A 12,591-nucleotide genomic window follows, 5' to 3' on the forward strand; every position below is an offset into this window, starting at 1 on the left:
ACTTCCTCCTTCAGCTCTCCACACTTTTTACCGAGACCTTGAGGTCATCGTTAATAGCTCAGTGAAAATGCCAGGAAAGGAATTGATAATGAAACTGCCAATATCTTTTTTTATATATGTACATTTTTATTGATTTTTTAACACAGTGGCGTAGCGTGGGTTGTCAGCACCCGGGGCAAGGCAAGTAATTTGCGCCCCCTAACCCGTGGATTTGCACCCCCTAACCCGTGGATTTGCGCCCCCTAACCCTAACTCCCAGATGTTGTGCCCGGTGTGGCCGGCCCCCCCTGCACCCCCCACACTACGCCACTGTTTTAACATATCCGTTCCAACAGTCATACAACATAACTTCTCATCTCATACAATATTTTAGACTTCCGTCAACACCTCTGATGATTTTCCGTTCTTTATCACTTATTCTTAATTTCTGTATTACATCTAATTATCCTTAACTAATAATTCTCTTCATAGTCTTTCTTGCAATGTTTCAAATAATCCACCTTACAAAACTTATTGCAGTCCTACTAGCGTAATCTGTTCATCACAATTACTTTTCAAATAGTTCATATATTTACTCCAGTCTTCTAAGAATCTCTGATCCCGCAGGTTTCGAATCCTTCCTGTTAATTTATCTAATTCTGCGTAGTCCATCAACTTCATCCTCCATTCTTCTTTCGTTGGTAATTCTTCTTGCTTCCATTTTTGTGCCAGTAATATTCTTGCTGCTGTCACTGCATATAAAAACAACTTACAATCCTGTCTATTAATATCATCTCCTACAATGCCAAGTAAAAATGCTTCTGGTTTCTTAATAAATGTATATTTCAACATCTTTTTCATCTCATTATAAATAATTTCCCAGAGGTTTTTCCACTTTTTTACATTCCCACAACGTGTGATAAAAAGTTCCTTCCTTTTCTTTAATGAAACTGCCAATATCATAATGCCATTGTACAAATCTATGACACAACAGCATTTGGAGTACTGTGTAAAGTTCTCGTTGCCTCGCCTCAAAAAGGATATTGTGGGGTTGGAAAAGGTTCAGAAAATGGCAACCAAAATGCTCGATTTATAAATCACAGCAATTTGGGGCCCTTTAGAATTCCCAGGCAACTCTGGGTACCTTCTGCCAGTCTGCTTGTTTATTTTGCAAAGTGACTCGTCTGCTCGCTGTTCATTTGTACAGCTCTCAACGTATCGTAACCCAATTTTGCATGGTGGTTTCCAAAGACCAAGGAGCAGGTTTGGGTCTGTGTTTGTATACAGTTGAATGCCATTTTAAATTAAGATGGCGGATGGATAGCTCAGTTGGTAGTGCACAAGACTTCTAATCTCGGGTTTGTGGGTTCAAGTCCCATGCTGGACAAAAAGATTCCTCCATTGCAGGGGATGGGACTAGATGACTCATGGGGTCCAACTCTGCAATTCTATGCTTCTGTGGAGCCTTTCAAAACTACACTGATTTTAATCATTGATTAGGAACTGAGTGAATCATTTGCTTTCTTAGGATTCCTGAGCTATACAGTGGTACCTCAGGTTAAGTACTTAATTCGTTCTGAAGGTCTGTTCTTAACCTGAAACTGTTCTTAACCTGATGCACCACTTTAGCTAATGGGGCCTCCTTCTGCCGCTGTGCCGCTGTTGTCATCCTGAAACAAAGTTCTTAACCCGAGGTAATATTTGTGGGTTAGCAGAGTCTGTAACCTGAAGCGTATGTAACCTGAAGTGTATGTAACCCGAGGTACCACTGTACTGGGTATGAGACTGCTAGTACATTTACCGTAAGCATGGGAAAGTGAAGTCAACATTCAGTGGGATGAAATTTGGGCCAAATACATTATTAGTCTGTATACAAATTTTTGTCAATGAGCTTTCATTGTTATGACCCTGCCAAAGTGAAAGACCCTTTGTTGAGATGGGGTATGGTGAAAGGCATTCATCTCAATATGTAATAGAAGTGCCTTGTAGCCTTCATTATTTTGTAGCACTATAAACCAAGTTCCTTGTTGTGTAAACTTACTGAACTACTTTCATCCTTCAGTGCTACGATAGTGATTCATGGTCCCCCTCGCCCTCTTATACTTTCTCTCCTATCTTACCTGAATTGATTTTTTAAAACTATTTTGGCTATGCTGGCAGGGGCTGATGGGAGTTAAGAGTCTAGTAACATCTGGAAAGACAGAGGTTGCCTACCGACTTGGGAATGAAATATTCAAAGGTGGGGGGGGGTCCAAATGCTCAGCATGAAACGAAATGAAATATTTCAACTGTAGGAAGCATAAATTACTTTTCAGCCAAGAAAGATTCTGAATTTACGGCTAGGTACCCACGAACAGAAAACTTCTTTTAAAAGTATTTTGCGAGGAGAAGTTTGTCTTGTTTCGCAACTCTTGGCGTTCCCTGCCATGCTGCTCTGCAAATATTTGAGATTCACTCAAACATACTGAAAGCGCTATGCCTGAACTCCTGGTATGTGGCATTTCTGCGCTGTAAAGGGCAAGTCCCTTGTGAATTATCAAGTTGCTCATCTGACTTGGTAAAACAGAAATAGGTTTTATGTAGAGAGGGAAAGGAGAGCAGCGGAGGTCTCTCTGCTACCCAGTATTGGGGCCTTGGGGGGGGCAGCTTTGCAAAGGTGGCTGCATGTTTTGCCCTGCGTAAACCCTTGTTAAACCTGGGGCGTGGGTGGCGCTGTGGGTTAAACCACAGAGCCTAGGACTTGCCGATCAGAAGGTCAGCGGTTCGAATCCCCGTGACGGGGTGAGCTCCTGTTGCTCGGTCCCAACTCCTGCCAACCTAGCAGTTCGAAAGCACCTCAAAGTGCAAGTAGATAAATAGGTACCGCTCCAGCGGGAAGGTAAATGGCGTTTCCGTGCGCTGCTCTGGTTTGCCAGAAGCGGCTTAGTCATGCTGGCCACATGACCCAGAACCTGTACACCAGCTCCCTCGGCCAATAAAGCGAGATGAGCACCGCAACCCCAGAGTTAGCCACGACTGGACCTAATGGTCAGGGGTCACTTTACCTTTAAACCCTTGTTGCTTCTTTCTCAGGCTTCTGTGAATTTCTGCCATGTACCAGAGAGACCATTGGAGGAGATCCTACATGCATAGGCTTTAAAACTGGGGGTGGGGGTGGGGTTAACAATATGTGCTTTCCCCACTCAGCAATACGTGACAGGTTACAGAGCCTCCATGTTCAGGGGTAGTCTACCTGACGCCAGGTCCTAAGCTACTGATCAAGGTTGGCCCACCTGTTTTGGCTCAAAGGTTGCACTGAGGGCGCACGTACCAATGGTGGGTGTCGACTAGTGCGGGAAGCATGATGCTTGACAAAACACACCCTGATCCAGTCGGTTCTGATGGGATTCTGACATTCTGCGGGCTCAAGATGATCCTCCATACCAAGTTTGTTGCTTGAGGAGGTTGTGGCCACCACCATTCATGGAGAACAGCCTTTACCAATGGTGTCATGGTTCTTTGAAGACGCACGAACTCAGGACGCAAGGGAGAAGCGTGCTAGGAGGAAGGCACGCTCGGCAAACCCTCACCGTGATCAACTCCCACCCGGAAACCTATGTCCCCACTGTGGAAGGACGTGTGGATCCAGAATTGGCCTCCACAGTCACTTACGTACTCACTTTTAAAACTGTGTTTATGGAAGATAATCTTACTTGGCTACGAGTGATCGCCGAAGAAGAATAAGGATCTCAATAGGCGACTGCTGCCAAATGATGACTTCCTTTAAGCTGGGCTGATGGCTCTTAATCAGATCTTTGACTGATAATATTCTGTTTACGTAGACAGCTCTAACTGGAGATGCTGGGGGATTGATCCTGACCTTCTACATGCAAAACAGTTGTCCCACCCATCAGCTACAGGCCCTCCCCAGACAATGAACTGTAGTCCCTTTTGTTGCTGCTTTTTGCTAACCTGCATGAGTCATAAGACTCTCCAGAAGCCCCTTAGTCAGATATATTTGATCAAATTTGCCGTGTTGACTTCCCTTCGTTGGATGCATGCTTTTCTTCTTTGCTTCCGCCCCCCCTCCAACTCCCCAAATGTCATCTGCGAATAGTAACAAAGGATTAATTGTGGAGATGTTTTCGGGGCTTGGCAGGATTGCGCACAAATGAAGTGCTCTTTTGACACAACGGCTCTGCAAAGCAAGCAACAATCGCCGAGCCCTCGGCAAGTGCCAGAGGATTAATTTGTTCAACTGCCGCTTCCTCATTTCCTGTCATTTTCGGCATGGAGGGTGAAAGTACCGGCAGTGGGGATGAGGAAGGAACTGAGCATTGGAATTTTAATTGCTTGACCGCAATATTATTGGGGTTTTTTGTAATTTGTCATGCACAAAGAGACCGTGGATTATTAATTAGTATGTGGTGATTAGAGCCTCTGCCTGAAAGAGGTTGTGGGGTCAGTGATGTTAGTTTTTTAGATGGCGCTTTTAGCCTGCATGTGTCTGTAAGCGTCGGATCAGGTTGGAACCGAGAAACCGAGGAAGTGTTAGGAACCCAGATATGTAAGCTAATCACCAAAGGGCACCTTAAACCTATAATAATAACAATGTATTATTTATACCCTGCCCATCTGGCTGAGTTTCCCCAGCCACTCTGGGCGGCTCCCAATCAAGTGTTAAAAACAGTACACCTATGTTGCAGTCGCCGCAACACAAATGTCTAGGTGCCTTTTTTTGCAATGAAATTTATTTTTTATTATTTGTTTCATTTCTATTCCACTTTTTATTCTAAAGAGAAAAATCTCAAAGTGGTTTACAACTTATTCAAACATCAAATAAAACAATCCAGAATAAAACAAATTCAAGCTTCAAGAAAAAATATTTCGGGTCCTTCTCTAAGTGACCTTTTGCTTTCGCCATGTTTGTTTACTAACTCATTTTATAGAGCTGTCCCATTGCAGAAGTGCTCCAGGAAGCCAGGGTGGTGTAGTGGTTAGAGTGTCGGACTAGAAGCTGGGAGATCAGGGTTCAAATCCCCCACTCAGTCATGAAGCTCACTGGCCATAGCCTATTAGCCTAGTTCACAGGGTCGTTTTAGGGATTCACTGAGGAATGGGGGTGAACCCTAGACTCCTTGGAGAGAAAGGTGGAATACAAATGCAGTAAATAATGTCTTCTGCTTACTTTCTTAAGAAAGTAAGCCAGCCAGATGCAGATGCCCAGCCTGGAATCCAGAGATCTCCACCTGGTTGCAAGTGGAGCCACACAAGTCGCAAAATGCGCCTGGCTAATTTCTAACACTGGTTAGGTCTAACCAACCTTGGTGCCCTCAAGATGTTTCTGGAGTACACCTCTTGCACAACTCCCTGCTGGTTGGGGGAATTTGTAGTCCAAAAAAACCTAAAAGCAATGGGGCATCAGGATTGGTGAAGGCTGTGCTAAATCACAGCTTATTACAAATGATGACCCAATATCCATACAGAGACAAAACAGAGACTGAGGCAGAGTGGGTATTTCCTAATACTGTGGTACCTCTGGTTACGAACTTAATTCGTTCTGGAGGTCCGTTCTTAACCTGAAACTGTTCTTAACCTGAGGTACCACTTTAGCTAATGGGGCCTCCCACTGCCGCTGCGTGATTTCTGTTCTCATCCTGAGGTAAAGTTGTTAACCTGAGGTACTACTTCCGGGTTAGCAGAGTTTGTAACCCGAAGTGTTTGTAACCCGAGGTGTTTGTAACCCGAGGTACCACTGTACGGTTGGCTGTCAAAAGACTTGGTGTATTAGACAAGAACGGATCCTGCCCGCTTGATAAACTTTATTGAACTTCTTTGAAAGCCACAATGCATCCTGTCCTGATGGGACAAGAGGCCAGCCAATATGAAACTGAAATGTGGCTATCAATACCTGTCTGTATGTGGGATTTGTAACACAGAATTTGGCCTTTTAAAGTAGGAAGTGCAAGGAGGGAGGGCAATCGGGGTTTCTCATAACCAACCTCCCAGCCTTGCACCTTCAGATGGGCTGTAAAAATGCATAGTTCATACGACAGATGTCATCATTATTTGCTGCTCTTTCATGCTTTTGACCAATCTGGAATTTGGAGACACCAGACTCACTCTGGTGTATCATGCTTCCTGTGTAAGACCAAAACGTCCTTTTACCAGGTGTGCAATCATAGCTTCCAACACATCAAAGGCAAAAATGATCTTCTGGGACGCCATCTTCCTGTTTTTTCTCACGAGAGGACAGCCATTTTGGGCGCTGTGATCGCACACAATCTCACATCATGATCCCCTCCTCTTGAAAAAAGCATTTCATCAGGCACAGCACCCAAAAACGTGTTTTGGGGCACCGTGCAAGATCACAGCCCCCCTCCCAGTACTTTTTCAGGGTGAAATCGTAGCATGAAATCACATGAGATCATGGTGCCCAAAATGGCTGCCATCCTCTTATGAGAAAAAATGGGATGCCCTTTCCCCCCCAGGACACTTTTGGGCTATGGTGTAACATAAAGCATTTAAAGCCATAGGTAGATATAGAAGCTTCAGAGAGGCAGTTGGAGTACAATGAATAAAAATAGCTTTATAGAAAATCAGGTTGCTTGGACTTCAAATCATAAAAGAAACAGGAATGTATTTCTGAAAAATTCTGTACCCTTCGGGAAGATGTTACGATCATTCACCGCTGGCTACTGCCAGGTCTTCAGAATCTGAAAAGGCTTGAAGGTATTTATAGGAATACTAGGAATATGTGCTGGAGCTGTCAAACAGTAAATGCAGATATGGCCCCTATTTTCTGGTTTTGTCCCAAAATAAGAAAATTTGTGTAGACATAATAAACAAAATTGAAATTATAACAGGTTATCAATTATTATTAGACACCTTGATTGTATTGTCCAGTTTTGTAAAGCACTCAGTGTTGTCTGAAGGCATCACAATGTGAGAGCATCTCTTAACTGCATCTCGAATGTTGATTACTGCAAATTGGAAGAAAATAAGAACTCCCAGCAATTGATGACTGGATTGCGCACTTATGAGAAATTGTACATGTTTAAATTGACAAATATAGTAAGGATGAAGGAAAGAAGGCAGCAGAATAATATTTTTATAGAGAAATAGAGTAGTTTTGTGGTATATTGGAGCAACAGAACTCCAGAAAATGCACAACCCTATGCACTATTGGAATTGTGGTAGCACAATTCAATTGATTTTATGTTAAAATGTGGTTATTCAAATTTGCACTCCTCTGAATTTTGTGTTGTGGTTTTCCTGCCCTAAAAAGTATATAATCTAAGCACACACAAAAATCAATATATTAGTGATTAGTCACATACAAAAATGTATCATATTCAAGGGAATGGCTTGCAAAAAAAGAAAGAAAGAAAGAAGCCTATTATTGAGCAAAATGTCACCAAAAAAACCCATGCCAGTTTTCATGCAGGCTTTGCTTTAAAAAAAGAAAAAATATTGCAAATTGATGTTCAACTGGGACATGCTGCATTTAAGAATTGAGAACTGAGAAACAGGACCTGGGACTTGGCAGGGCGAAGTGGAAGGATGTTTTACTCTTGTTGACAATGTCCTGGGAACTGCATTCACATCTGAATGTTCCAGCCTGTTGTTTAGTTTTCAGTCTGAGTTGCTCTCTCTGGCTTTGGTCTCCCATCCCATCCCCTCTCCTCTCCTCTTCTGCATTTTAAAGAGCTTAGCTCAAGTTGCTCCACGAAGCATTAAGCTTTGCAAGGCCAGAAGTAAGTCTGCTTTGCAGTTGCATGGTGGCCGTTCTGAAGAACGGTCAAAGCACGTACAGCTTGGATTGACTTGTAGGAAAAGCGATTCTTGCCTCTTTAAAACTGTTGCTAAGTCGACACAATCTAAAAACAATTAGCAAACTGAGTTTGGTGTGTGTATGTTTGTGCGTAATGTTAACTCTGGAAGTGTCTCTTCAATTCTGACCAAACTATGCTTCCTAGAGCAAAATATACACAGGAGGCTACAAACAAACAAACAGCCTCCTGTGTATATTTTGATCTAGGAGGCATAGTTCAAGTACAGTCATGCCTTGGTTGTCGAACGCCTTGGTACTCGTATGTTTTGGCTCCCGAACGATCAAAACCCAGAAGTGAGTGTTCTGGTTTTTGAACTTATTTTGGAAGCTGCATGTCTGACGGAGCTTCTGCAGCTTCTGATTGGCTGCAGGAGCTTCCCGCAGCCAATCAGAAGCCGCTCTTTGGTTTCCAAACACTTTGGAAGTCGAACGGACTTCCGGAACGGATTCCGTTCAATCTCTGAGGTACGACTGTACAGTGGTACTTCGGGTTAAGTACTTAATTCGTTCCAGAGGTCTGTACTTAACCTGTAACTGTTCTTAACCTGAAGCACCACTGTAGCTAAGGGGGCCTCCTGCTGCCGCACCACCGGAGCACGATATCTGTTCTCATCTTGAAGCAAAGTTCTTAACCTGAGGCTATATTTCTGGGTTAGCGGAGTCTGTAACCTGAGGCGTATGTAACCCGAGGTACCACTGTATACACTTCCAGAGTTAATGCTAAATACATTATTTCTGGTAATTGAGCCACCATTGCTGCTAGAGAGGGATGTGATAATTTGTGTCTCAAGGTTTTTAGACTCTTCTGCCCATGTACTATCTGAAATGAAAGGGACACATGGGTTGCCAGATGCGAAATGTATTGGTTATTTTCAGCTCTCCTACCCCACTTTACGTCATTGTGCGCTCCTTGTCAAGTGTGCCTTAACGTTTGTCTCGACTAGGATGAATTTGACCCTGAATGTTGAGTGAGGGAGTATCTTGAGGGGCTAAACAGAGGAGGGTCATCTAGGCCAATGGAGGAGCAGGGAACCACATGAGTTACTCATGGTCTAGTGCTTCAGCAAAGGAGTGTTTGGCTCTCGGAACATTTTTTTCGCTTACTCACCTTTCATTCTTCTTCTTTGCTGCAGTGAAGTACATGAGGGAAGCCACCCCCTACGTCAAGAAAGGGTCTCCGGTTTCCGAAATTGGCTGGGAGACCCCCCCGCCTGAATCTCCGCGGATGGGGAACGCGTCCACCGACCCCTTGTCGCAGCTGTCCCTCTCCATCCACAGAGACAAGAAGACAATCCCGCTCAAAATGTGCTACGTTACGCGGAACATGGCCGTGTCGGACCCAGAAAACAGGTAATGGGCGGGGAAGTTGGCGGGGCAGGGGGAAGGTCTTTGACCTTTGGGGGGGAGGGGAGAGATAATATGCACTTGCACAAAAGCGACAGATCAAAGGAAGCACCAACATCTTCAACCGGGGACTGAGCCACACTTCTCTTTCTTCCGTGATTTATTCCATTTGTCTTTTGATTTCTAGTCACAGGTCCGAGATGATTTAGTTCCGTCCTGCTGCTTTCTTTGGGAAAGCCCGCAATGTACTGCTGAATCGGAACGAAGGTCAAGAAACCCAATTGACAGTTGTTCTGATTCAGTGGTAAGCAGTGGGTTTTCCGGGGGGAAATCCATGGAACAAAACAAGAACCTCTTGGACCCATGATTAGAATTCATGGGATAAACAGAGGTGTGGATGATCCCTATATAAAATGATGATGATAATACATATACACTTACAAATCATTACACCTTCATTATTATTATTAAATACTACTACTACAAATAATAATAATAATAATAATAATAATAATAATAATATCATCGGTGTATGTATCCAGAATTCATAGAAACTCAGGTACATCCAAATCAACCTTATGGAATGTATTTGTGGCTCAATAATTACTCCATTTTGAATATTAATATTCCACTTTTTAATTAGCTGATTTATTGATACTTATTCATAGATAAACAAAAATGCACGCCCATTACAAAGTATCTTTTTTAAAAAAATATTTTTTATTAGGAATTTCAACATGACAATTTATCAAAAAAATACATCATCCTCCTTCCCCCCCTCATTTTCCCCCTCCCCCCTACCCCCCCCAAAAGAAAAATCCACCCTCCCACCCCAGACTTCCCTCAGCTCCTCTCTGGATATTCTCTGCATATTACAACATTGTACGGATCCTTAATTTATCTATCTGTATATTACCAATATAAAGTTTGTGAATGATTATTCAAAACCTGCCTTTTTCTTTTTTCCTTTTTCTTTTTATTAAAAAAACACACACGTGGAAGTCTATACACCAGATCTTTATTCTAGGCCAGGCATCCCCATCCTTCGGCCCTCCAGATGTCTTGGACTACAATTCCCATCATCCCTGACCACTGGTCCTGTTAGCTAGGGATCATGGGAGTTGTGTGCCAAAACATCTGGAGGGCCGCAGGTTGGGGGTGCCAGTTCTAGGCCTTATATAAGAATTCACACAATTCTAGTGTGCTAACGAGTGGGTGTGATTTCTGCTGGCTGAAGTGAGTCAGATGAACACATTTTACCAGATTAATTGGGTGAAAATTCCCATGCTGTCATCCTGTAACAACCCCACTGTTCAGGAATCTCTTGGGTGTTCTGCAAAGACTTCGCCATGCAACAGGTTTGGGAAGCTTTTTTTTTTTTTTTGGCTCAGATCGGAAAAGACTACGAGCAAATACACCTCTTAAAACTATACCTAGACTTTTCAAAGCTGGGCAGCTTTGACTCACTGAAGGATGCTTCCGACCTCCCTTTTTATTTACACAGATAATATTTCTAAGTGAGGGCAAGGGCCGGGAAGAATGCATGCCACAGCTACATCGTCATGCAACCACGTTTGTTTCACTCTGAACCCATAAGAGGATCTCTGCTGGTTCAGAAAAAAAGTCCACATAGAGCAGCCTTCAGCTCTCACAGTGATCATGAGAAACCCACAGAAAACACGAGCATATCTGGTACATTTACAGGGAATATAGTTTACCCAGCCCTGCCTTATCCCCAGAAGCACCACACCCAAAGCCTAATACAGTGGTACCTCCGGTTAAGAACTTAATTCGTTCTGGGGTCCGTTCTTAACCTGAAACTGTTCTTAACCTGAGGTACCACTTTAGCTAATGGGGCCTCCTGCTGCTGCGGCGGAGCGATTTCTGTTCTCATCCTGAGGTAAGTTCTTAACCCAAGGTACTATTTCTGGGTTAGCGGAGTCTGTAACCTGAAGCGTCTGTAACCTGAGGTACCACTGTAATGGTACCCACGATGCTCCTATAAATCACCTAACTGGGTCATACATGAGGCTCCTCCAGGCCAGCTGATTTGCTGTTGAAATTGCTTGACGCCGCTGTAGACCATAGGCCAGCTGATCGCTTGGGGTTGCCGTGGGTCAGCTACCTACATTACCGCATTACGAGAGAATTCTGGAAAGAAAGAAGGTTACGTTTTAGGCAAATTCCTCTTCTGCGCAGTGAAACTAGCCGTTTGTGCAGTGCAATGCGCTTCTGGCAATGAAACCTGCATTCAGCAAACTGGCTGAGCCGGGAAGATGCCACGGCATGATTGTGAACATTCCAACTGCATGTGGAAGGACGCAGGTGGTTAAAGGAATTAGCGGATGGGGAGAAAGAACGCGATGGGGTAAAAAGCAAGGATCTGAAGCAGGGGTAGGCAACCTAAGGCCCACGGGCCACAAGCAGCCCATGGGGGTTGTTTAACCGGCCCCCAACCCGCCCCTGAACCGAGCCACCCACTCACTCAGTGAGTCCCCGCATGTTTCGCTAAACCGGCGCAGCGTGGCACGAGGACTTGTTTCTGCAGTGCCAGAAATTGCATCTGCTCAGATGCTGGAAATTGTGGCCGTGGTACGCGTTCCGGCCCATGGAGGGATCTCCGCTGAAGTGAACTGGCCCAGGCGAGGTAAACCTTGCCGACCCCTGATCTGAAGCAACAATGGGTGGTGGAGAAATGGAAGATGGATCAGGAGCTAAAACTGAAGGTGGTTTCAAGAGAATCTCTCATCTAGAGCTTTGAGACAGGAGTAGAGTACCTCTAGAAAGGAAACGGGCAAGAGGAGAAGGCCCTAGGGCTTGTTGTTGTTTAGTCGTTTAGTCGTGTCCGACTCTTCGTGACCCCATGGACCAGAGAACGCCAGGCACCTCTGTCTTCCACTGCCTCCCGCAGTTTGGTCAAACTCATGCTGGTAACCTCGAAAACACTATCCAACCACCTCGTCCTCTGCCGTCCCCTTCTCCTTGTGCCCTCCATCTTTCCCAACATCAGGGTCTTCTCCAGGGAGTCTTCTCTTCTCATGAGGTGGCCAAAGTACTGGAGCCTCAGCTTCACAATCTGTCCTTCCAGTGAGCACTCAGGGTTGATTTCCTTCAGTATGGAGAGGTTTGATCTTCTTGCAGTCCATGGGACTCTCAAGAGTCTCCTCCAGCACTCGGCCCTCCAGATGTTTTGGGACTACAACTCTCATCATCCCTGACCACGGGTCCTGCTAGCTAGGGATGATGGGAGTTGTAGTCCCAAAACATCTGGAGGGCTGTTTGCCTATACCTGCCCTAGGGTTACAAGATGTAGAGTCTTGATAAGGCGGAGGGCCTAAAATCCTCATATTATTTTGAATCGCCTTGCCTTGGGAACCTTCTGCTCACAGGGGAAGTGAGAAAGGCAGGACAGCACACGGGACTTCCATGGTCCTTTGCTTCCTGGCGCTAAAAAT

General features: G+C 44.5%; 1 protein-coding gene across 2 annotated transcripts in view; it reads left to right on the plus strand.

The window, feature by feature from the left end:
• Positions 1–12,591, plus strand: part of SNTB1 (syntrophin beta 1) — a 110,829-nt gene that overhangs the window by 55,847 nt on the left and 42,391 nt on the right. For both annotated transcript variants that reach the window (XM_083749211.1, XM_083749210.1), the window contains exon 2: positions 8,926–9,142. In XM_083749211.1, coding sequence (XP_083605337.1) covers positions 8,926–9,142 — 217 coding nt within the window. The remainder of the gene's footprint in view (positions 1–8,925; positions 9,143–12,591) is intronic.

The sequence above is a fragment of the Podarcis gaigeae genome (genome assembly GCF_964106915.1).
Source record: "Podarcis gaigeae genome assembly, chromosome: 7".
Classification (NCBI taxonomy): Eukaryota; Metazoa; Chordata; class Lepidosauria; order Squamata; family Lacertidae; genus Podarcis; species Podarcis gaigeae.